General features: G+C 43.8%; 1 protein-coding gene across 4 annotated transcripts in view; it reads left to right on the top strand.

The window, feature by feature from the left end:
* Window positions 1-23,779, top strand: part of ABCA1 (ATP binding cassette subfamily A member 1) — a 143,492-nt gene that overhangs the window by 47,527 nt on the left and 72,186 nt on the right. For all 4 annotated transcript variants that reach the window (XM_050944328.1, XM_050944329.1, XM_050944330.1 and 1 more), the window contains exon 6: window positions 18,800-18,921. In XM_050944328.1, coding sequence (XP_050800285.1) covers window positions 18,800-18,921 — 122 coding nt within the window. The remainder of the gene's footprint in view (window positions 1-18,799; window positions 18,922-23,779) is intronic.

The following is a 23,779-nucleotide window of genomic DNA, read 5'->3' as shown; positions in this document are numbered from 1 at the left end:
TAAGCACATGCTTAGTTTTAGGGGTATGAGTAATGTCACTGCTTGCATCTTAAAGCCAGACATGTGCATGAGCTGGACCATGGCTACTGCTGGAGCATGCAGCCTCATGCTTTAGCACTTAACCTAGAAGGTACTGAGCACCTACTGCAATGCACACTGCAACCCAAACGCCTTTTGTCCTCAGGGAGAGCTGAGGGTGCTCAGCACCTCACAGGGTTGGGCCCATTCTTCAGAAGTTATGGAAGCAGCTCTCCTCCCCCCTCTCCCTGCTGCAGGGGAAGGGAGAAATGAGTGTGATCTGCTGGAGAGAGAACTGCTTTATTTTACAGCCCCAGCCAAAGCTCTTTCCACAGATACATTGTCTCATTACAAAGTTGAATGCTACAGAAGGCTTTCAAATGCTATAAGCACTGCTGCTTAAAGTCCCTGGTAGCTAGTGGGTCTTCAATCTCCAAGGAGCTTTTAGGACAAAAAAGTCACCAAGAATCAAAAACTAACCCCAGCCAGGTGGCAGAGCTTCTCCCCTTCCCTGTTGTTGTTGATACATCTAACAGAGCAAACTCTTCAGCACTGAGAGGAGAGCCAGAGAACAGAAGTCAAAGACCTGAATGATGTCCTGCTCCAGAAGCATGACACAGCTACACAGCCCAGTTTGCAGTGGTTGCTCTAAGATGCAGACTGTGTGGCTTCCAGCAGCAGCATTTTAAGTGATAATGACGGGTTCATAGGGATGGAGTTTGAGTTTAGCAGCTTTCAAGAAAAATTCCCACACTGCTTTTGCAAATTGCACCCTATGGAGTTAGCCCTGAGACACAGCTCCCCACAAGCAATACTAGATCTTTGGCTCAATGTTACTATCTTGCAGTGTTACTAAAAAAATCAGAGGGTAACACTTGGCCAAATTGCCTGTTAATTTCTAGGAATCACACAGTTGCAAATCAGTCAGCAGTTGATAGTCAACTCATGGCTTCCACGTTCTAGGGACACCGCAATGACAGTCTGCCTTTTCACTACGCAGTCTGTTCACTTCTTACAAAAACAATGGCAGGGCAATGAAACAGACAAACCCACAGAAATATCCCTCTCTAGATGTACGTATACCTCAGGCTTTCATTGTGAGCTGTAACTTGCCAGACAAGGTTTCAGCATGGACTGCCCTTAAAGTCTTGCCCTTCCCTTTCCATATGGAATCACTTGCTCAATAAACATTACTTAGTAATATTACAGTAGCAGCCAAAAGCCTCTATTGAGATCAGTGCCCCATTGTGTGAGGTGCTGCATGTGACAGTCCCTACCCCAAAGTGCTTAAAATGTAAATAGACAAGGGAAATACTATTTTCTTCATTTTGCAGGGGGAGAACTAAAGCATAGACAGAGGAAGGGATTTGCCCAAGGTCACACAGTACGACTGTGGCGGAGGCAGAAAATGAAGCCAGGTCTCCCGAGGTCTACATTAGTGCCTTCCTGTATTCTCAATACTGTCCAAAAGAGCAGTTTTTGATTGTTTTTGGACGTGAAGGTTCCTTTAGCATCTCACTTTTCTCCATCTTCTACCCACTTGCTTCAGAGGTCACATTTTGTGGTGACCCACTGGCTAACGGAAGGGTTGGATCTGACTCCTTCCAGAGCCCACAAAAACTGGTCCGATTTAGAACAACGGTGGGCCTAACCTCCACTGGCTCAGGAAGTAAGCTGGCAACCTGAACATAAAACCTCCACACAGCAGCATCCGAGGCTCAATCCTGCAAGGTGCTGCGTGCCCACAATCCCCGTACTTTAGCCGGCAATGAGGATACTCAGAACTTCACCTCATCAGGCCAGTTTTACAACAGCTTGATAAAAATTGGCCCAGTAAATTTGAATTAAAAATGGAGATGAGGCAAGTGGTTGGTTTGTAGTATATTTTCTCAGGGTAGAAAACAAGTGTCCTATATTCACATGCCACAATCCGAGTACTTGATATGGGGATGTAAGGACTTGTTATGCTTTCTAAGTAGTTCACGTCTCGGTTCTGCTTTGGCACCACACATGGAATGACTTCAACTTCTAAATAATGCACTGATTGAAGAGGTATATAAGTAGACAATTAAATGATAAACCAGGTGGGTTCAATGAGACTTGAAAACAGAACAGAACTGCACACCTTCTGAGAGTGTGAAAGCAGAGAGATGTTATATCCTTTAGCAGGTTAGATAGTTGCCCAAATTTTTCAAATGTTTAATATTTCTTTGGATTTAAAGAAGAATTACCCTCCCCCAACAAACAAACAAACAAACAAAGAAAGCTTTAAGCGTTCTAATGATTAGGCTTACAAAACTGATGACCATCTAGCAGTGAAAATAATTATATAAATAGTGAATTATTTGTATTGCAATAATGTTTAGAGGCCTTAAGCAAAATTAAGACCCCACTGTGCTAGGCACTGTACAAACCTCTATTAAGAAATGGTCCCTGCCCTGAAAAGCATATGCCCTAAATACAAATTTCATTCATGATTAGTTGTTGACTTTGATACATAGAATATCAGGGTTGGAAGGAACCTCAGGAGGTATCTAGGCCAATCCCCAGATAGATTTTTGCTCCAGATCCCTAAATGGCCCCTTCAAGGAATAAACTCACAACCCTGGGTTTAGCAGGCCAATGCTCAAACCACTGAGCGATCCCTAGTCTGAGTGCAGTAGAATTTATAATTAATTGATACATTGGGTATACTGATTCATACTTTTTGTTTACAAGTGTAACAAGGGTTGTCTACCTAGAGTTTGAATAGGAGCAGTTATGCTAATTACCCAGACCTCCATGAGCCTGGGCAGTTGCATTTAGGAATGTCTGAGCCCATCCATAGAGTATTAAATAACTGAAAAATCTATAAACAAAATAGTAAGTAACATTTTGAAATTTGCATTAAAACAACATCAGAAACACACACTTCAACTATATAATGCCTGAATCTGTAACTTTCACTCCATGCATCTGAAGAAGTGGGTTTTTTACCCACGAAAGCTTATGCCCAAATAAATCTGTTAGTCTTTAAGGTGCCACCGGACTCGTTGTTTTTGTGGATACAGACTAACACAGCTACCCCCTGATACTTGATGTTTCAATTGACTTAATTAAAAGGGTTGCACCTTTTTGCTTTGCAAATCCCAATTTAGCACTCTCTACCAACCCATTTTATCAGAGCCCCTTTATACAGGTTTCAACATCAGGCATGCTTAACTATGTTGCCTATGCAGTTTTGGTGCAGCTGAGAGCATAGATCCGGCCTGGCATCCACTGCAAGCCAGAGGAGTCCTTGCATTGACTTCAGTGGACATTGAATCAACATCACATTATGGCAACAGCACAGCCTCACAAGAAACTTTGGTGGCCCCAGAGTGTGGCCACCAACTCTTGCTGGTGATTGCACTGAAGCGTTTTATTAAAATACTTAATTAAGTTTCGGAAAAACAAATATGCCTATAAATATGTGTAAATATGCACAGGTACATGTCCAAATCATTGTAATTTATTTATGTGGGTTTTTTTTTGCAGACTCAGTAATAAAAATGCTGTGAAAAGAGATATTTGTATGTGCATTAATATCACTTTTCACAGCACACTTAGTAGCTAACTGGAGGGCTGTGATAAGTGATATTAACTGACATGGAAGTATCACTTATCACAGCCTCCCAGCTAGCTAGTAAGTGTGCTAGGAAAAGTAATAGTTGCATGTTTGTCAATATTACTTTTCTCAGCAAGCCCCTAGACAAATTAAGCCCAGATGGGGGGATTATAAGGGGTGGCAGAGAGGGCCTGGGACAATAGGGGGCTGGATGTGGGGCCAGGGGGAGGCAGCAGGGGCCTGGAGTGATGGGGTGGGTGAGCTTGCATGGCTGAAGCCAGTGGTCAATACCTGCTGCTGTGCAGTCAGAGCTGGAGACTGCGCGGCTGAAGGCAGGCATAAGAGCCTGCAGCCATGTGGATGGGGCTGGGGTCCGCACTCAGAGCCGGCTGCCGCCACACAGCTGGAGCATGGGACCAGGGCCTGGTGCCAGGGGCTAGAGCCCAAAGCCAGGACCACATGGCTGGAGCTGGGCTTTGGCACCTGAAGCCCTGCGGCCAGGCTCCTGAAGTCGTATCAGTGTAGCCTGCTGCCCAATCACCCCAAGGCTGAAGCCCAAGCCCCTCCCCTCCGTGAGAATTCCCCTTGCTTCTGCAGCAGTGTGCCTCACCTGTCTCCAGAGGCTATGCAGTGTGGCGCATCCAGGAGCAAGAAGGGGCGGAGGCTGATACTTTGCCCCTTTTCCCCCCCGCTACCATCACCGCCCAGGAGGTTGTAGTGGCTGCATGAAAAGCCTGTGGAGGCGCATTTGAGAAACACTGGGTAGGAGACAGGGTTGTAGACTCTCAGCAATACGGGCAAGAGAGAGGGCAGGGAGACATCAAGAGACTACTGAAAAAAATGGGCTTTAACCTAAGAGCTCATTTAAAAAATATACATTAACAAAGTGTCTGTAATAACAGCTGTATGAAATAGTCACCCCCCATCACTTCATCAAACCCACATTTAAGGACAGACACAACTGCCTTCAAACCCCACTGTTTGTGCTCAAGTCTAACCAACCCTTCATCCTAACCTGATGAGGCCAGAAACCAGCGTTATAAACCCTTGGCTCCACTCTCTTTTGGTTTAATCTAATCAGCCCCCTCCACCTTTTTTTTTTCTCTCTCTCTCTCTTTTTTTTAATGTGTATCTTTTCCTCCTCTCTTCCTTAAAAACTTTCCTTTCTCACTTTGCCCTGGAAGGGACCACCACCAAAAACCGAACAAATCAGAATGATAACAAAGCAAGCAACAAATGTATGTAGCACTTTCCCACTCTTCAGTGGGGAGCTGTCCGCCCAACACCACATGGGGCTATGTAAAGGTATAAATAGCAGCCCTCACCCAAGGACCCCAAATGGAGTCTAGCAGTCCCATCATGCAGTTTTGCTTCTCTTGGTTCTAGAGAACATGCTGCCCCACACACTGCTCTCAGGTATGAAAGGATAGATCTGTGCTCTGGGATAAGGCAACTGGGACTAGTTAACTCTGCCGTGTGCACTTCACATATAACTCAATGGGAGGTTTCCATACAGTGAATCCCATTGTGTGCTTTGCTTTACCTACCAAAGCTAACGCTTTGGTGACCAGTTCAAGCAGTTTTTTAGAAATACACTGCCTGTCTCAGTCCCAGTGGTTGAGGTTTTCAGAGCAGTCAAGGGTATTGAGACATACAGGGTGGTAGTTTCAAAAGCAGTCCATGTGGGCTAAAACTCTGCTCCTGTTGAAGTCATAGGGAGCAGAGTTAGGCTAATGCTGAGTGCTTTTGAAAGTCTCGCTCAATTCTTCTGTTAAAATGAATGGAAGTTGCGTCTAAATCCCTGGGACTGCTTTAAAACTCCCAACCAGTGCTTGCATGTTCGCCTTTGTGGTGGCATGTCTCTGGGACCCCCTCCCACAGGCAGTGGACCCAGAATCTAAATGAATCCTGTTGATTTTCTGTTTTATACCAAAAAAAAATCCCCTGCCAGAAAATGCAAGTATGAAGCCTGCAAGTGAAAGGTTTCTTAGGGATGTCTACATTGCAAATAAAAAGGTGGGTTCTTAACTCAGGTTAAAATAGCAGTGAAGACACGTCCGTTCAGCTTTTAACTTGGGTTAGGAGCTTGAGTTAAAGTTTATAGGGGAGTCCTAGGTTGACCTCAAGCTGCTATCTAAGTTAAAAGCCAAGTTGCTATGTCTTCACTGCTATTTTAACCTGAGTTAACTAACCCAAGTTAAGAAATCCCTTTTTTCCAGTGTACACAGACCCTTAGTGTGATATTGGTAGAACTGTGTGTGTTGGGGATTAGATATATAGCTCCTTTAGCTAGGCTTTATTATATATACTGAATTCCCCATGTTCCATGCTGAGCATTTATCCCTTTAAATGTAATTAACTTCTGCTTTCCCCTTTTATTTTTCCAAGTCAATGGTAGGATTTGTGTAGGAAATTATCTCTGCAGAAGTTTGGATACAAAGGTCTGGTGAAGCGTTAAATCTCTTTTCCCCATGGAGCGCTCTATGGGTCAGGATGCCCATGAACTTTCAAAGCATTTATTTTCTTTAACAGCATAATTACATGATCCACAATCAGAGGTGGAGCTTGGCAACACGGCACAGGGTGTTACAGTACAATGTGCACTGTACTCATGCGATTCTAGCAGAACTGGACTCAGATCTGATCTGAACTTCCCAAGCAGCTCCGGGGGGCCCCTATTAATGAGGATGTGTTGTGGGAGCTGAGGGGAGGCAAAAATATTCCTACTTAAGGCCCCTCATGGGCTAGCACTGGACTGCATGTGTGTGTTAGCAGAACGGAAAGTCTTAAGTGAAATACTATTAGCCAGTATTGGCTGGCAATTCTGTTACCTTCTTCAGTATGTTCTGCATTGCCAACTTACTGATTGGCTCCAGGCCCAGGAAAACTGATAGTTTTTGTTTTTTTTAATGATAGCACTTACAGTACATAACAGTATTATTCCAGTAGGCAACAAAATACTGTATCTTAAGGACACTGTTTTTATCTTTCCATTAGCTTGTCTTTACTGCCTGGATACAGCCATAATAATAGAGAAAACAAGCACTTCCCAGTTCTGATGTTAGTCAGTGTAACTAGTATCTGCCTGCATAAGACACTGCTGGGATTGTTTCTGAAAGCTCTGTGTGGCTTTGCTCTTAGTCAACTAAAGTACCTGCTGTAGCCTTATCTGTAAATACAGATTCTATCTGGAACTGAGAAGTTTAAAAATTGTACTGAGTAAACAATAGAACTTTATTGGTTTCCATTATCTATATAAACTTGTCAGCATAGTTTATTACACACTGGTGTTGTGTAATCAGAAATATATGCATATGGTTATCTTCAGTGTGCAATTATTTTCTCTCTTCAGGTTGTGTTGACAGAATTTCTGGGTTTGTTTCTAGTAACTTTTAACCCCAAAAATCTTGATATGTAAAAATTGGCTAATTTGCTGAATGTTGCATTTGGCTTCAGCTGAGTAAGCAGAGCTTGGACCTGGGCTAGGGTTCAAGGTTTCGGTTTGACCCTTGGCTTTGATTCCAGTGTGGGTTTGATAGCACCACTGTCTTGTGACATTTCTGCCAAAAATGGTGAGAAAGTGACGATGGGAAGCTTACGACATTTTGAATGGTGGACAGATCAGCTGTTTTTGGGAGACTTCCACCATTTGAAACAGAAATCTTGTGCAAATGGTTGTTTTTGAGAGATTGCAGCCATATCAGATGTATGGCTAGAGCATAGGTCCCTTCCACATTTGCATCTTACCTGGAACCAAATCCGTAGGGCGGGATTTGGTTCTGAGACCCTACCTCCCCAGATTCAGTGTTCAGATTTGGGAACTTCTCCGTTCGGAGCACTTTTCATCTTCAAAGTACTCTACAGACATTCACTAATCGGGTTTCACAATATCCCTATGAGCTAAGTAGCAGCTGCCAAGGGACTTCCGTCCTCACTCCAAATACAGTGGGTTGTGGCATGAATTTTAGTGTAACAGTGGGGCAGTCAAAGACTTATGTGTTGGAAATACGATCTCTGTTGAATCAAAGATCAGCTTTAGCCAGGCAGGGACGTGGAGCATACTTTAACCAAAATATCTATGAAATCCATATAAAATAGATTTTTGCAGGCTGCCTCTTCATGGAAATCAAATGCCTTACTTTTTTAAATGTTATTGGTAATATAAATAGGGGAGTGTTAACCCGAGGGTTCCGGCTAAAATCCAGTATGTGTAATTATGTTCTGCTTCCTGTTGCTAAATGCCCTTGCAGTTTTAGCTAGCTACAGCATTCTTCCTGACTTCTTGGTCTAAACTGTTGTCTGTTGTGTTGCTGCATGTTAAGCAGTGGTTGTATTTCACCCCAGAGGTAGCTGCATTTTAGTGAAGTGATTCCTCCATATACTGTAGCCTGTATATTGAGACACATTTCCAAAGCACTATGGAATAATTTGAGATGAAAGAGTACTATAGACATGCAGTATATTGTAAATCAACTGAATGCATGCAACTTGCCTGCATGTGCGGGTTAGAGCCTCAGCTGGTGTAAAACTGTGATAGCTCTTGAAGTCAACATAGCTGTGCTGATTTACACCAGCTGAGGATCTGGCCCATAGAGTGTGTACTGTACATTGGCAGCTATGAAGGGGATACTGTTGTGCAGATTAAATTACAGGCTGATCTGGGAATCTGAAATCCTCCAGTGCTTTGGGAACCAAAACATCCAGTTTCCAACCAGCGTTTGCCCTCTTGTGCTTGATTTTAAAGGACATGTGGTCGGAGTGTCTGTCCCTGCTTAAACGAGCATTGCCTACTTCTGTCCTGCTTTTTTTCAGAACCTTACTGTTCCTTTAAAGTAGTTTTTAAGGCTGTATGATAATGGGAACTATTCTGCAACCCTGAAAATAGAAGATGCTACCAGCTGTGCCTATAATAACAATAAATACTAACTTTAGGATGCACGCAGGTAGTTCTTATTGATGTTAGTAGAAGTTTTGCGTGTGCATCTGAAGGCAGGATTTATGGTGGACCTTCACCTTATGAATCTCTGTGTGTTGTTGTTAACAACAGCTGAACTGTGGCAGGACCTTCTCAGGTGATGGCTGAGCACAGGCACATGCCAGAAGTAGATTCATTCCTGGGCAAGACTAGCAAAGGCTTTGAGCTTGGCTGAGTAGTGTTTTCCTAGCTGAGTCTCAGTGCTTGCCCTGTCTGTGCCATCCAGCTGCTATAGCCCAGACCTTTCCGACACTACATATGCAGTTCTCTATACGTTTTGTGGGCTGCATCCACACAATGTATATATTACATGTATGGCCCTGAGGATGTCATGTGGGCCACAGCTATGTGCCGATTGGGCTGCAGGTTGAGAACCACTGCACTTGAAAGTGGCATAACAAGCCCTGGAATGATTAGACATTCCAGGCAGCAGGGGGCAGTGGCATGAAGACACAGGGTATGTCTACACTGCAAAGAAAAACCTGTACATAATCCACAAGCCCAAACTGGCTGGCACGGGTCAGCCGTGGGGTAGTTTTGCGGTGTGGACATACCCACACTTTCCAGTACATTCTAAACAGTGTATTACTAGTGCTGAACTCCAGCGTGTTCTGGTCTGATTACAAAGTTGTGCTCTGCAGTGGAATAATCCTGGTTTGAATGGTGATACTTTTTCATGCATATTTGCCCTGGTTTTCATTGGGACTCCCAGGAAATGGTCAGGAACATAGAAATTGCTCTGTTCAGAGCAGACCAGTAGTTTTTCTAGTCCAGTATACCGTCTCCAGTGATGACTGGTATCAGCTACTTCAGAAGAAGTTGCAAGAACCGTTGCAGTAGGCAGTTTATGCAATAACTTGTCCTGGACAAGTTTCTCTTCTGACTCCCAATAATCAGAGGCTGGCTTAAAAGCCTAAAGCATAAGTGTTAAAAGTGGCTGATTTGAGGGTGGGGACAGGTAGTCGGCGGAGACAAGCAATAGCTTTTCAACTAAAACAAACAATTTTAGGGGGAATTTTCATTTTAGTTTAAATTTTCCGCCCACCAGGGATGGCACCGTATTTACACACGCACACACTCTCTTTCTCTCTGTGTTACTTCCCAGTACCTCATAAGCCTGTTTAAAAAAAAAAAAAAATCGTATCATTTAATACTCTGTTAGAAGCTTGAAAATACATTTTTCTCTTTGTTTTAGTCTCCATTTGGCAAATTTTGTTTTATTCTTGTTTGTACTAATCACAGAATCTGGTCCAGGATGGAAGAAGAGATAATAGAGCATTTGTCTCTTTCCCTGCTTTTCTGCAGTATCTAAATAAGGAGAATGTTCTTTAGTGGGTAGGATGCAGGACTGACAGTCTGCAGACCTGGCTTCTAATCCCAGCTCTGCCATTGACCTGCAGAGTAACCTTGGACAAGTCACTTCACCTCTCTGTGCCTCTGTTTCCCCTCCTGCCCTTTGTAAGCTGTTCGGGGCAGGGACTGTCTGTGACTACATGTATATACACTGCCTAGCACAACAGGGCCTTGGTAACAACTGGGGTCTCAAGGTACTACCAGCAGAATAAAAGAATTTGTTTCTATGGATTGGTCTGGCAGCTGTTTGCCAGATTGGTGTTGCTCCATTGAAGCCAACAAAGCAACACCAGTTCATACTATTTGAGGATCCGGCCTGTGGTGTGCAATCGTTAGCGAGGTGCTCGTGCTTGCTGTCAGAATAATTGTCCTTCTCACATGCATGTGTTGCAGCATTTAAAGCTACATTTTTACGACTTTGCAAGACTGAATGGGAGAGGAAGAGAGAGACAAGCTTTTTTAACTTCCTCCAACATTTGCAGTTGACTCAGGTGCAACCCATGGAAGCTGTGTGTTCACCTAATGACACCTCTTAAATCATGTGGAGCAGCGTTTTTGATACTTATCTTTGCTTCACATCAAAAATAAAACATGACATGTGAGACCAAAGTCTCCCATTAGCCCTGGCAGAAATAATATTTTGGGGAATTCCTGGAAAGTGAACTCAGCAGGCAGAAAGATACATCCTCCCATGGCTCCCACCTTCTGAGAGCCCATTCTTTTTACTGGGGTCTCTCATGCTGCTTCTATTCTAAACACTTCTGCTGCAGCTGTTCACCCATACCATCTGACCACGTTTAAAGGTGTGTTCCTCTGAGCTGGAGATGGAACTTGCCCTGTTGGCTCCAGAGTTTATGGTCTTTCCCCTCTCATCTTTCTCCTGCGTGTATTGACAGGATGCGTGACTGAACATTAGTGAGAGGCAAACTGCAAAATGTTATCCACCTCTTCCCTCTGACCTGTCTGAGTTCCTCATTTCCCACAGTGCTCCAGGCTCCTTCAGTTGCTGACCACCCCTCCCCTGTGTTCTCTTTGTGAGGGGCAGCCCATTCCGTGTCTCTTGTGTCAGGGGAGCATTATCAAAACACTCAACACGCCAAGTTCCAAGTGTGGGGGACAGTGTGTGACCGACCAAGAGCTAAGAGGGACATGAAAAAGTGATTCACACCAGAAGCAGAAAATGTGGCAGGATCCCTTCTTTTAGTGGGAATGACCCTCTCTTGCCTTTCCTCTTCGGGGGCCTTTTCAACAGTATAAGTGAGGCAATACCAAATGTGTGTTGCAGATAGGTTTCATTGGGACTAAAACAAGTGACAGTGGCCATTAGGAAGTAAGAGTGGGGCCTTGTAGCTTCACCTCTGGGCTTTCTGCCATGGCTCTATTAGCCCTGTGAGGTGGCTCACATGCTGTAGCATGGAACTGCCCGTCTGACTGAAACCTTCCCAGCATGACCTCCGAAAGAGGAGGAGGAGGAGTAAACCTCCTCCAGAGTTCCTGTGGGGAAAGGCTGAGGAGTCTGCACATAACCTTTCCCCCGTCACTCAGAAGAAACCTAGCAGTCAGACAAGTAAATGAAACAGACAGGAGAAAGGGAACTGCTTGAATGCTTCTTAAACCCAGATTCATAGAAATGTAGGCCTGGAAGGGACTTCTGGAAGTCATCAAGTTGTCTCCTGGGCTGAGGCAGGGCCAAATAAACCAAGACCATCCCTGCCCTGTCCAACTTGTTCTTTAAAAACCTCCAGTGATGGGGATCCCACAACCTCTCGCAGTAACCTGTTTTCCACAAAGGAAGATGTGTGAAGGTTCTGAATGGGCCTTAAGGTAACTGGTTGTCTCCTCTGACAACAGGCTGAGGACACTTTATGGCTTGAGAGCAGATAGGCCTACCACCTCCCACAGAAAAAGGACAACACGTTTACATGGGAAAGGGACAACTGTTGGCAGATTAGGCTGGCATGTTGATGCTGGCAGATCTTGCACCACAGGCCTTCTGAGCTGCTCAATTTCCTGTTAGCAAATCAAGGTAATGTTGTGTAACACGTTCCTATGACTGTTTTAGCTCCTGTCGGCATCAGCTAGGAAGAGATTTAGCTGTGAGAGCTATAACACCTGTACGAGGGAAGGATAGCATGTGGAGGGAGGAAAAAATTAAAAGCCAAATGAGCCCTTAAAGGAGGCTTGTGTGGTGCTCCAGCACGCTCCATGGATGTGTTGCCAAAAGTTTAATCATGGGAATATAACACAGGCAAATGAAAATTGCCCAGCACTGGCTGATGACTGGGAATCAGAAGGGCTTTATGTAGCATAACAGAGCAGGGTCACTGGATCAGTAGGTCCTTTGCTAATATAGTCTCTAACATTACTGTGATTGCTGCTTCCTCTGGATAAGCAAGAGACACTGAGAGCTCATAGATCCTGAGTTCTGTTTCTATATCTGACATTGGTAATTTGCCAGCCTGTCTTAGGGTTTCATATTGCTGTCCATCACCATCATATCTAAATGCCTTCCTCAGAAAATAGATTAACATTAATGAAATCGCTATTAGACTTCATGGAGACTCTTCTGTCTTTTCTAGATATAAGAATTCTGATTGGGGTAGGGTTATTTTGTTTGTTTCAGGTCTTTCTTTTTGTGGGGGCTGATGGAAGGAGTGGGTGCTCAGCTATATGATGGAGAAGTTTCACCGAAGAGAATGTTATCTCAATTTTATATGCAGGGAAATTGAGGGTAAGAGACTTGCTCAGTAAATCAATGGATGATCCAGGCTGAGAACACAATGCCTCCTGGATCCCATTCCTGTGCCATGTCCCACTGGGTCAGACTGTCTATCAGACAGGTCAATGCACTTTTGTGTCTCTGGTTTTCCATTTGTATAACGGGGAAGGTAAAATGCTGCAGGACCGCTTACCCTATGGCCATCTTGTGTGATCCTTAAAATACAGGCATTTTTATTCGCTGGGTGGGGATCTGTGTGGGAAGCGACAGCTCACCTTGCAACAAACAGGTGGACCAGACCGCTGATGTTGTCTGTATTGGTGCAGTGCAAGGGGCAGCTATGGGGGGAGGGAACTTGTTGGGGAGGACAGGGATCCAGAAGGACGGTACGCAATGCAAGTGCACTTTGGTTGCTCCCGGCTGTTGGAACAGCTCCTTAAGGTCTTTGGAAGCCTGGGGTATGATAGCCCAGTCCTGATGCTGCTCTGGCTTATAAATGGGCTTAGCCCCATTATACCAAGAGGTGCAAAGGTGTCCCTCTCCTCACTCCAGTTTCTGTATCAAGTGCAGCTCACCCAGAGCTGGGAATCAGGCCCCATAAGTCTGAACCCTACCAAGAGAGTATCTTAGTGCCTTGCAGCCTCTTCTCAATCACATCACAAGGAAAGAAACATCTACTGATCGTTCCCATGGATTTCTCAATCTTGAATTGCCGCTTTCGTTAATTGAGAGAGGCAGGCGCGTGATTGCTTTGTGCCGGGAAAGGAATCTGCCCGCCTGCAGGCACTTACAAGAATCTGCCGATGCTAAGGAGCAAAGTAAAGGCTTCCGTAACTCGTCTGGTCTTGCCACTTGATCTTGCAGTGATGCCTTAATGCTGTTTTTATGGCAACACAATCACTTTTCTATTAGCAGCCTCTGAGATAAGAAGTAAAGGGTTATGATTGCACTTCAGGATCAAGGGGAAAGAGTGGCTGAGCTGGGAGAAATGGAAGTTCAGCCAAAAGCCGATCAATCCAGTAATAGCAAAGGAAGTGCAGGAAATAACATAATTGTTTTCTGTCTTGAATGTCCCACTAGACATCTGAAGAAGTGGGTTTTTTACCCACGAAAGCTTATGTCCAAATAAATCTGTTAGTCTTTAAGGTGCCATTGGACTCCTTGTTGTTTTTGTGGATACAGACTAACACAGCTACCCCCTGATACTTGACACCAGTAGAAGAGTGTCTGCAGTTGCTGAAGGTGCAGTCATGGCACATGGACTGACTGGCTGCCTTGTTTTCTTCAGACCTTTTAATTAACAAAGAGCAGCAGGGAGCTGGCCTCCAGTCCTGAGCTCAGCACAGCTCCTTGCAAGATCCGGGCCTTAGTGTGGGTAGACTGGGAATTAAAGAGCAAAGCTGGCTGTGCAGTAGGGAGAGGAGCTCCTTTCACATGTTAGGCTAGATCCTCAGCTGATGTAAATCAGCAAAGCTCTATTGACTTCAGTGGTGCTAAATTGATTTACACCAGCTGAACCTACAGGCAAACCCAGATCCAAGTTTCATGATTAGGGCTCAACTCTAACTTTATATATTCTATACATTTCAACCAGAAGGTCCTGATCTGCCGCCTCGTTTGTCAGAAGCACAAGCCGTACTCTGGTACTGAACTCAACTGGCTCTGTTGGCAGCAAAGGGCAGGACGAAGGGGGTGAGCTGTTCCCTTGAGGTAGAACATAGATCATCCCAACAGGGGGTGAAGAATTTCTTTAATGGCAGGGATGCATTTTGGTGATTATGCTGTAATTCCAGCATGTGCCCTCCCACTTCAAGTGCTCCCATTACCTAGTATGTTGTTAGCGCATTCAGGAACTATGACTGTGTTGTTTGCAGGCATTGTGGCAGTTTTGAACGAACAATCTTGCATTAACAAACATATTGGAGCATGAGCTTTCGTGGGTGAATACCCACTTCGTTGGATGCATCCGACAAAGTGGATATTCACCCACGAAAGCTCATGCTTCAATGCATCTGTTAGTCTATAAGGTGCCACAGGACTCTTTGCCGCTTTTACAGATCCAGACTAACATGGCTACTCCTCTGAATCTTGCATTGTTTGCATCGGTTGTGTTATGCTCTGGTGAGTAGATAGCCTTGGACAGAATGATGGGTGTTTTGAAAGGGACACTTTTAAAAAAGCCTCATCTTCTAAGGCTATGTCTACGCTAGCACTTTTGTCAGTATAATTTTGTCACTCTGATGTGTGGAAAAACCCACATCCCTGAGCGACATAAGTTACACCGGCAGAAGCGCCGGTGTGGACAGCTCTGTCAGCTACCGCCGCTCATTGGGGATTGTTTAGTTATGTCAACGGGAGAGTTCTGTCCCTTTGGCACAGAGCAGCTACACAGGAGATCTTACAGCAGCACAGCTGCATCAGTATAGCTGTGCTACTGTAAGGGCTGTAGTGTAGACACACACTTAGCCTGTGCAGTGCTGGAGTTCAGATAGATTGCATTGCTCTGCTCCCCTCCCCACCTGTGACTGGCTTCAGGGGCAAGTCAGCGTGTGGGCCTCCGTGATCTGAAGAGTGGGGATTCTGTGGGGTGGCACAATCTGTCCTGATGGAAAGAGGACGAGAGGCGAGGTGAGCTCACCATGAAGGAGTTTGGCCTTCTGGTTCAGGCACTGGACTTGAGGTAAAGACAAATCATTGCTTTGCCACAGGCTTTCTGTGGGACCTCAGGCATGTCAGCACAGTTGCTTGTGGGAGAAAGATTAATGTCACACCAACCTGAAACAAAATGTTTTGGCATTTCTGAATCAACATTTTTTTGAATTTTCCATTTGGTGAAAAACTTAGACTTTTTGTCAGGAATCGGGATGAAAACAAATGTAGAAATATGCCTTGGATGGGAATTTCAGCCAGCACCATGCACTTTTGAAAATGCTGGCCGATAATGGGAAATAGAACACCCAAGGTACACTGTGTTAGTTAAATTATAGACAAGTAAGAAGACAAGGTTCCTTCGCAGTCCACATTGTCTTTACAGACAGGGCAGTGGGGATCCAAAAATAGCTTCTTTACATTCTGTAAGAAGATGCAGGTTGCTTTGCTGCAGTTGTCCAAACACTTTGAGTTAGACAAACTAAAGAGAATGTTCCTAGCTAACAAAGATCCTGTTTCCGAGCAGCAATAAAGAACAAATGAGGAGGAAATACAGGAAGAGCAGGAGAATTGTTGTTCAATAAAATTTTAGTAAAAGAGCAACTAGAAAAATAGACTCTCTTTAGAATTGGGCTAAATGAAAAAGCTTGCAAATGTCTGATCTTTAAATGCCACTGCGTTTTTATCCAGCTAATCTCTTTGTCCGTTCGAGTTTCAGTGCTGTTGATGATCTCACCAAAACTCAAACATACCGAGTAATTTTTTAGCCAATGTAGTGCAGTTAGGAAGTAGCCAGAAATGAGGAGGAGGGAGATTTTTGAATCTGAGTAATTTTGCGGGGCAAAGCCCTCAGCTGTTGTGAATCAGTGTAAATGGCTTATGCTGATTTGCACCAGCTGAGGATCTGGCCCACTTTTCTTTGTGCCAGTCTTGGCTGAAAAGAAAACTAGGCTTGTTTGTTTGCACAAGCCTGTTAGGGTTTTTTTCACAGTATGATCAATGGGCAGGTTATTAAATCATTCTGCCTGGGAGGGGGGGATAAAGCTTTCACCCTGAAGTAACCTCCTGTCAACGTTACCTCCAGCTTTCCTCAGCCCAGCTGATGGTGGCGAATATTTTTCATGTAGAACTTGTAACTAGAGATGTAGGCTAGAGAGCAATGACCGACAGTAACCCCGGCATGCTCGTGCTGCAAGGAGAATGGGGAGTGTTGCTTTTCTTCCCCCACTCTCGCCTCATAATTCTTATACCAGACTGGTGTCCTGCCAAGTTGAGACAAAAGAAACCCTGAGAGGCATACAGAGAGCGGGACTCCATGTTCTTGGGACACGTGGCCGCCCTGGCATGCTCCCCATCCCCTTCCAGTGCTGTGGAGATTTGCAGCAGACTTACTCCGGTCCCTTCTCAGAAAGGCACTGAGTGTTTCTTGTAAGAAGTCAAGCTGATTAAAACAAGAATGAGAGCCCTGTGCCACAGTTGCTGCTGCTCCCTCTGGGATGAGCAGTGCAGCCATGAGGGAATACAAGCTATTAAAAGTCCATTGCATTAGCGCTTGGCTTGTGGGTTTTTCTCCCTTTTTGCCATCAATTACCAATTTGTTTTGTGCCTCTGCTCTTCCTTAAGTAGAAAAGGCATCAGATTATCTACCTAATCAGCTTAGCCCATGCCTATGAATCTTCTCTAGAGTCAGCCACATCAATTCTCTTCATAAGAACAGAAAAGCGTCCATACCGGGTCAGACCAAGGGTCCATCTGGCCCAGTGTCCTGTCTATCGACAGTGGCTAATGTCAGGTGCTTCAGAGGGAATGAACAGAACAGTTAATTATCAAGTGACCCATTCCCTGTCGCATATTTCCAGCTTCTGGCAATCAGAGGCTAGGAACACCATCCCTGCCCATCCTGGCTAATAGCCATTGATGGACCTATCCTCCATGAACTTACCTAGTTCTTTTTTGAACCCTGTTATAGTCTTGGCCTTCACAACATCCTCTGGCAAAGAGTTCCACAGGTAGACTGTGTGTTGTGTGTAGAAATGCTTCTGTTGGTTTTAAACCTTTGCTTATTAATTTAATTTGGTGATCCCAAGTTCTTGTGTTATGAGGATTATACAACACTTCCTTATTTACTTTCTCTACACCAGTCATGATTTTATAGACCTCTATCATATCTCCCCTTAGTTGTCTCTTTTCCAAGCTGAAAAGTCCCAGTCTTATTAATCTCTCCTCATATGGAAGCTGTTCCATACCCCTAATCATTTTTGTTGCCCTTTTCTATACCTTTTTTCTATACCAACACATCTTTTTTGACATGGGGCGGCCAGATCGGTACACAGTATTCAAAATGCAGGTATACCGTGGATTTATATAGAGGCAATATGATATTTTCTATCTTATTATCTGTCCCTTTCCTAATGATTCCCAGCATTCTGTTTTTTGACTGCCACTGCACGTTGTTTGGATATTTTCAGAGAACTATCCACAATGACTCCCAAGATGTCTTTCTTCCCTCAACTCCCCACTGCTTAGCATTTGCACCTTTCATCTCAGCTGCATTCCTTTGTATTGCCAACATCAAGCATTCAAAAGCACCAGAGTCAGGCCCCCCAAATCATGTGATTAGTTTAAAAATCATGAGGTTTTTTTTAAAAAAAAATCAGGGTTGGGGTTCTGTTCTTTACTCTCTGGTTTCTAAGACTTCAGGGTACAACATTTTTCAGCATTTCGCCTCAACCATGAAGATTCTGCTTACAAAAAAAAAGTTGAGATTCTCATATAATCACATGCTTCCAGGAGCTGGGGCTTTTAGAAAAACACTAAATATCATAAGACTTACCAAAAAAAAAATGTGAGAGATGGCAAGACTACTTCCTAAATCTACCTGTTGCTATCTGTATAAAGTAACCTCTGGCTCCAGGCACACTTGTGTCTGCCTGCGCTTGGCCTGGAAATGTCTTGTGGTAGGTTACAATGATGGTGATTATTAGTAGTACTCATATTATTAATGATCAAACATTTTTATATAAGATTTAGTACGTTTTTTATTGCCCTGAACACCAGTTCAGTCCTGCTTAAGCTACAAAACAGAGCTCAAGTGGAGTCCTGAACTTCTTGTAACTAGCCTTCTGCACTGGAGTGAATTTTCCGAAAACTGAAGAGCAATTTATTCTGAACCATTGAGTTCCCTTTGCATCTCATATGCCTGGCAGCAGATTAAATGCAACAAATCAGATGTTAGCAAAGGTGTTGGAGGGAGGTTGTTTTCAAAGATTCTATTTTTGGTGTAAAAACATGGCAGGTCCAATGTATCTCTGCAAGCTGCTGTATTTCCGAGCACATTGGCAGCAGCTACTATTTTCCTTTTGTGTTCTGCATTGTTGTTGTCACTTCCCCTTCTCTCCCCAACCAGGGTTTGCTATTTTAGTTTGAAGATTTCACATTCTTTCTCCTTTTTGGATTTGCACTAAATAAAACCGAGTGATGCTTGCTTCTCACCTAACAGGTTTGAAACTTCGGGATTTCCTGGTCGACAATGAGACTTTCTCAGACTTTCTCCATCATAACGTTTCCGTGCCATCGTTTGCTGTGGATGAGATACTGAATGCAGAGGTCAGCCTCAAGCAGGTGAGGAACTCTTTCAAGCATTATTATTATTATTATTGTGGTGGCATCTAGGAGCCCTGCCCCATTGTGCTGGTTACTGTACCAATGCAAAAAGAGCTTACAGTCTCATCTTGGTTGGTTTGCAGCAAGGTGTAAGAGGACTTGAAAATCCACGTAGAGAGTCTGGAAATGCCTAAAAGGCACAGAACACTCGAAAAGCCAAAGAGAATTTCTCAAGTCCTGCTTTCCATCGAAAATGCATGTCCAAACAGCATTGTTTGGACTATTTTACTTTCCTTTCTCAATGACAAAGAAAAGATGCCCTTGTGGGTCAGTCACAGGAATGGGACTCTGCTGCAGACTGCCAGAGTGACCTTGGGCAAATCACTTAATTTCTCCGTGCCTCAGTTCCCCATCTGTCTGATGGGGAAGAGGAGGGTTTCTTTTCCCCACCTTTTGTCTGTCGTTTGTTTAGATTGTCAGCTCTTTGTGACAGGGACAGTGTGCTTGTAGAGAACATAGTGGAACTAAGCAAATAATTGACTTTTTTTCAGATCATCTGAAGAAAAATTGATTCAGTTTGACCCCAAATGATTTTTTTTGACATTTCATTTTGAGTACTTTTGGGGTACTTTTTACCCTTTGTTACGGTTTTAAAAATTAGCCAAATTTCTAAACAGAATGCTATTTTGAAAAGAAAAGCCAGACATGTTGTTTTGAAATGGTCAAAATGAAACATTTTGATTTTTGTGGGAAAAAATCAATTTTTTTTGGCTGAAACTATTCACCAAATTGGATCTAAATTCATAATGGTGCCTCGTACAATAGTGACCTGATTTTGGCTGAGACGTGTGAAAGCTGCTGCACATAATACAGGAAGGTGCAAATACTGGAGTCCTTGACATACTAGGTTGTTTTCTTTGTCAAGCTCAGAACATTGGGCTTACTAAGCTGCAAAAGCTCAATGGCCTACCTAGCTCATGTTCCTCTTTCTGACATTGGCCAGGGCTGCTTGCTTCAGATTTCAGAGGACGACGTATGCTCACAATATTGCAAGTGCCATGCAGTTGTCTAGCATAGAGGGAAAATTCTTCCTTCTTCTCACCACTGTTCTTGATCAGTTTATGTCCTGAAGGATGGTGACTTAACCCTTTTAACCTTTGATCCTTCTTAATTTCAGGAGCTGGTCTCATTTGTACAAATGTTTGATACTTTCTAGAATTTGACAAAGCCATCTGCCTTTGATAGTTAATACGTTACTCTAAAAGTGTTCTTTGTATCTATTTTAAGGAATCTGTCTGCAACCCTAATTTTTCTAAAGCTCAATATAGAATCAAAGAGAAGGACATATTAGATGTGAACATGGAATACATAATCAGAGAACTTTAACAACATCTGTAGTGCTGAGTATTGGGAATGTAGAGACAGCTTTTAAAGAGATTAATAATTAAAAGATAAATGAAATAAAACTAGCTGGTGCTCAGTCTTTTGACAAACTTGAACTTGATTTTGTAGTCAGAGTAGCCATTAGGAAGGCAGTATAAGGGAGAGGGAAAGTAATACTTTTAGCAGACCAACGTATTAGAGCTACTCTGATGACACTAGAGGGGAAAACTGCTAGCTAGGTTTCTCTTGAATGACTAACTTACACCTTGATCTTGTCAATAGAAGAACACGTTTTGTGTGGACTCTGTCAATATTGTTGGATTGATGTTTTCCAGCTCCATAATATTTTCCATTGAAGTACAGTAGTAGCCATAAACCAAACTCAACAAGTCGTACTGTCGCACAGTGGGACCCTGGAGCTTGGGGCTTCAGGGATGACCATAAAATAAATAATGAATCAAAGCAGACATCTTTCTTCCTGGGAAACTTCATGATCTGACTTGTGACTCAGAAAAAGCATCAAATGTTCCCAAGTGATTTCGCTGGAGAGTCGTGTGAGAGGCCTGACTTTACCCTGGATTGAATATTGATTGTTAGGGGAAAGTTTGTTTGGTTTTGGTGGATAGGGATGGAGAAGGAGAGGGGAGGATCTCTGCAGAGAGAATTAGTGCCCACTGCAGATATACAGTCCTCTCCCTGCTCTGTATTGAAGTTAGGACTCTGTATCCCCCTGTGTGAGATCTGGGATTATTTCCAGGTGCTGCTTTCTCTTTCATTCACCTCAGAAAAGTAGGAGCTAGCAGTGTCAAGGGGACGTTATTGGTATATAGTTAAAGCTCCAACCAGGATTGTGTACTCTATGGGTACTGTACAGAAACATGTGATGGGATACAAGGTCTCTGCCCTGAAGAGCAGTCTAGTCAGCTCCTGGGGAAAGGAGACACCAACTCGAGTCACTTTGTAGCACTCCTCAGACCAATTAGGCTGGGATTTTCAAAGGCGTGTTGATTAGTGCCGAAGAGATAGCCACCCCAACCTCCTCAGCCAGAAGCTGCAGATTTGAGCCCTGAAAACATGGAAAGCTGTAAAACCACTTAGACTGTAGGTTTGTGGGGCAGGGACTGTCTCTATGTTCTGCATTTGTACTGCATCTAGCACAATGGGTCTTGGCCCATAACTGGGGCCTCCTGGGTGCTACCACAGTATAAGTAACAATAGGACTGAACAATTGCACTTGTGTCACCTAAGCCACTTCTGACTGACTGTACATATCTCCCAATTTTACATACACAGTGCTTAGTGGACAGGAAAGAAAGGATACGGTGATCCATGAGCCTGAAATAAAGTGACCTGTGTCTTGTTTTTCAGAGACAGTCCCAACTTCTACAAAAATGATCTTGACATTTTAAGACTCCTTAGGGGAATTAGCCTGTCATTTATAATTTATGCTTCTACCTGATATCACCACAATTTCAGACCCATTGTAATTTTCATTAAGTTGTGAGACTCACATGCATCTGACGAAGTGGCTATTCACCCACGAAAGCTCATGCTCCAATATGTCTGTTAGTCTATAAGGTGCCACAGGACTCTTTGTTGCTCGTGACTTCATGTGGCTGGGAGGTTTTTTTTGGTCCTGTCTGCTTGTTATTTTTGTTTAATATAAATATTTTTGTTGTTATAAGTCAGGGGTAGGGAACCTATGGCATGGGTGCTGAAGGCAGCACACGAGCTGATTTTCAGTGGCACTCACACTGCCCAGGTCCTGGCCACCAGTCTGGGGGCTCTGCATTTTAATTTAATTTTAAATGAAACTTCTTAAACATTTTAAAAACCTTATTTACTTTACATACAACAATAGTTTGGTTATATATTATAGACTTATAGAAAGAGACCTTCTAAAAATGTTAAACTGTATGTCTTGCACGTGAAACCTTAAATCAGAGTGAATAAATGAAGACTCGGCACACCACTTCTGAAAGGTTGCCGACCCCTATTATAAGTGTTGTGCCCCAAGGAAATCTGTGCCAGAATTGGAAACTAAACCCAGATCTCCTGAATCCCGTGGGGTCCACTGCCTTTAACCACAAGACCATCCTTCTCTCATATTGCTGTGGTGCTGGAGGCAATGATTTTGTGAAGTGCCACCATTACAGAGAACAACGCTTGGATTCATCCTGTTTCTGGAATGCAGATGTAGGCAGAAGTTAAGGTTCTATAACTCTGAGTCCATTTGCCTCCTCCTTAGATAGGCATCTCTCCACTGGATGGTAGACATGTTTTTGCTTTGAAAAATATGAAAGTTCTTGTACTTCGTCGGCTCACATGATACAAGAGATTTTAGTGAGACTCTGTCACAATGTGGCTGGCCCCAAAGAGACTAAGTTACTGGAGGAGTCCTGGAACGAATCCGAAGTTGGTTCCTTAGAGAAAGACTGAAGGTAGGAGAGCAGCAAGAGGGGTTTGCTGACTGGTATCCCCAAACCAGAGAACCAGGGCTGAAGAGGGCTGAAGGCAGGAGGAGCAGCAGCAGAGGGAGTTGAGTGCTTGGGATTCTGCAGAAGGGAAACTGAGACAAGCATTGCTTCTGCCACAGCCTGCTGCAAGAGGGTGCTCGGAGCGGGGGTTTCCCTCTGACCGACTCCTCATGATCACTTTTGATTCAGACTGACATCCAGTCCAGGCATATCAGTGGTTGCAAACCAAGAGAAGCAGAAATGGAGAGAAACACTATTGTTAGTTGTGTAAATCTGGTTGCCCTGCTTCTATTTCACAAAGTAAACCATGACATTCCAAAGTTTCTCTTGTTTATCACCTGTATTAAGCATTTACCTTTGCACATTCAAAGGACTCTAGTGCCATAATGACCTGTTCAAGGGATGTGGAGATCAGTCCCATGAGAAACCCAGGTATTAGATGATTGATCAGAGGTTTTCATTCATTTCCTTTACAGATATTAAACAGGAATCCTTAACTTAAAGTACGAGGTGTTTGTGGACAGGAGCTAGGGATCTGGTCTTATGTCCATTGAAGTCAGTGGCAATGTTCCCATTGACTTCAGTAGCTCAGGATCAGTTCCAAACATTACAAAATTACAAGCGCCAGGCTGTGGCCAGTCCTTTGTGAGCATGTGAGGAAGAGAGAGGAAGGAACCAACCTCCTCCCATCTCATGACCTTTGCCAACTGGTGAGGATAGGCCATTGGGGGTGTCTTGTGCTGCAGGTACAGCATGATTTCTCTCTCTCTCTCTCTCTCTCTCACACACACACACACACACACACACACACACACACACACACACACACACACACACACACACACACACACACACACACACACACACACCCTGTCTCTTCGTGCTCAGAGGTCTTGATGCAAAGCCCATTAAAGTCTGTGGGAGTCTTTCCATTAACTTTGGTGGGCTTTGGATCAGGCCAAGGAGCACAAATGGCAGGATTCTTGTGCTCTCAACTCCCAGTCTTGCACAACTGT

Source organism: Gopherus flavomarginatus, chromosome 3, assembly GCF_025201925.1.
Source record: "Gopherus flavomarginatus isolate rGopFla2 chromosome 3, rGopFla2.mat.asm, whole genome shotgun sequence".
Classification (NCBI taxonomy): domain Eukaryota; kingdom Metazoa; phylum Chordata; order Testudines; family Testudinidae; genus Gopherus; species Gopherus flavomarginatus.
This window is presented reverse-complemented; position numbering and strand designations above follow the sequence as displayed.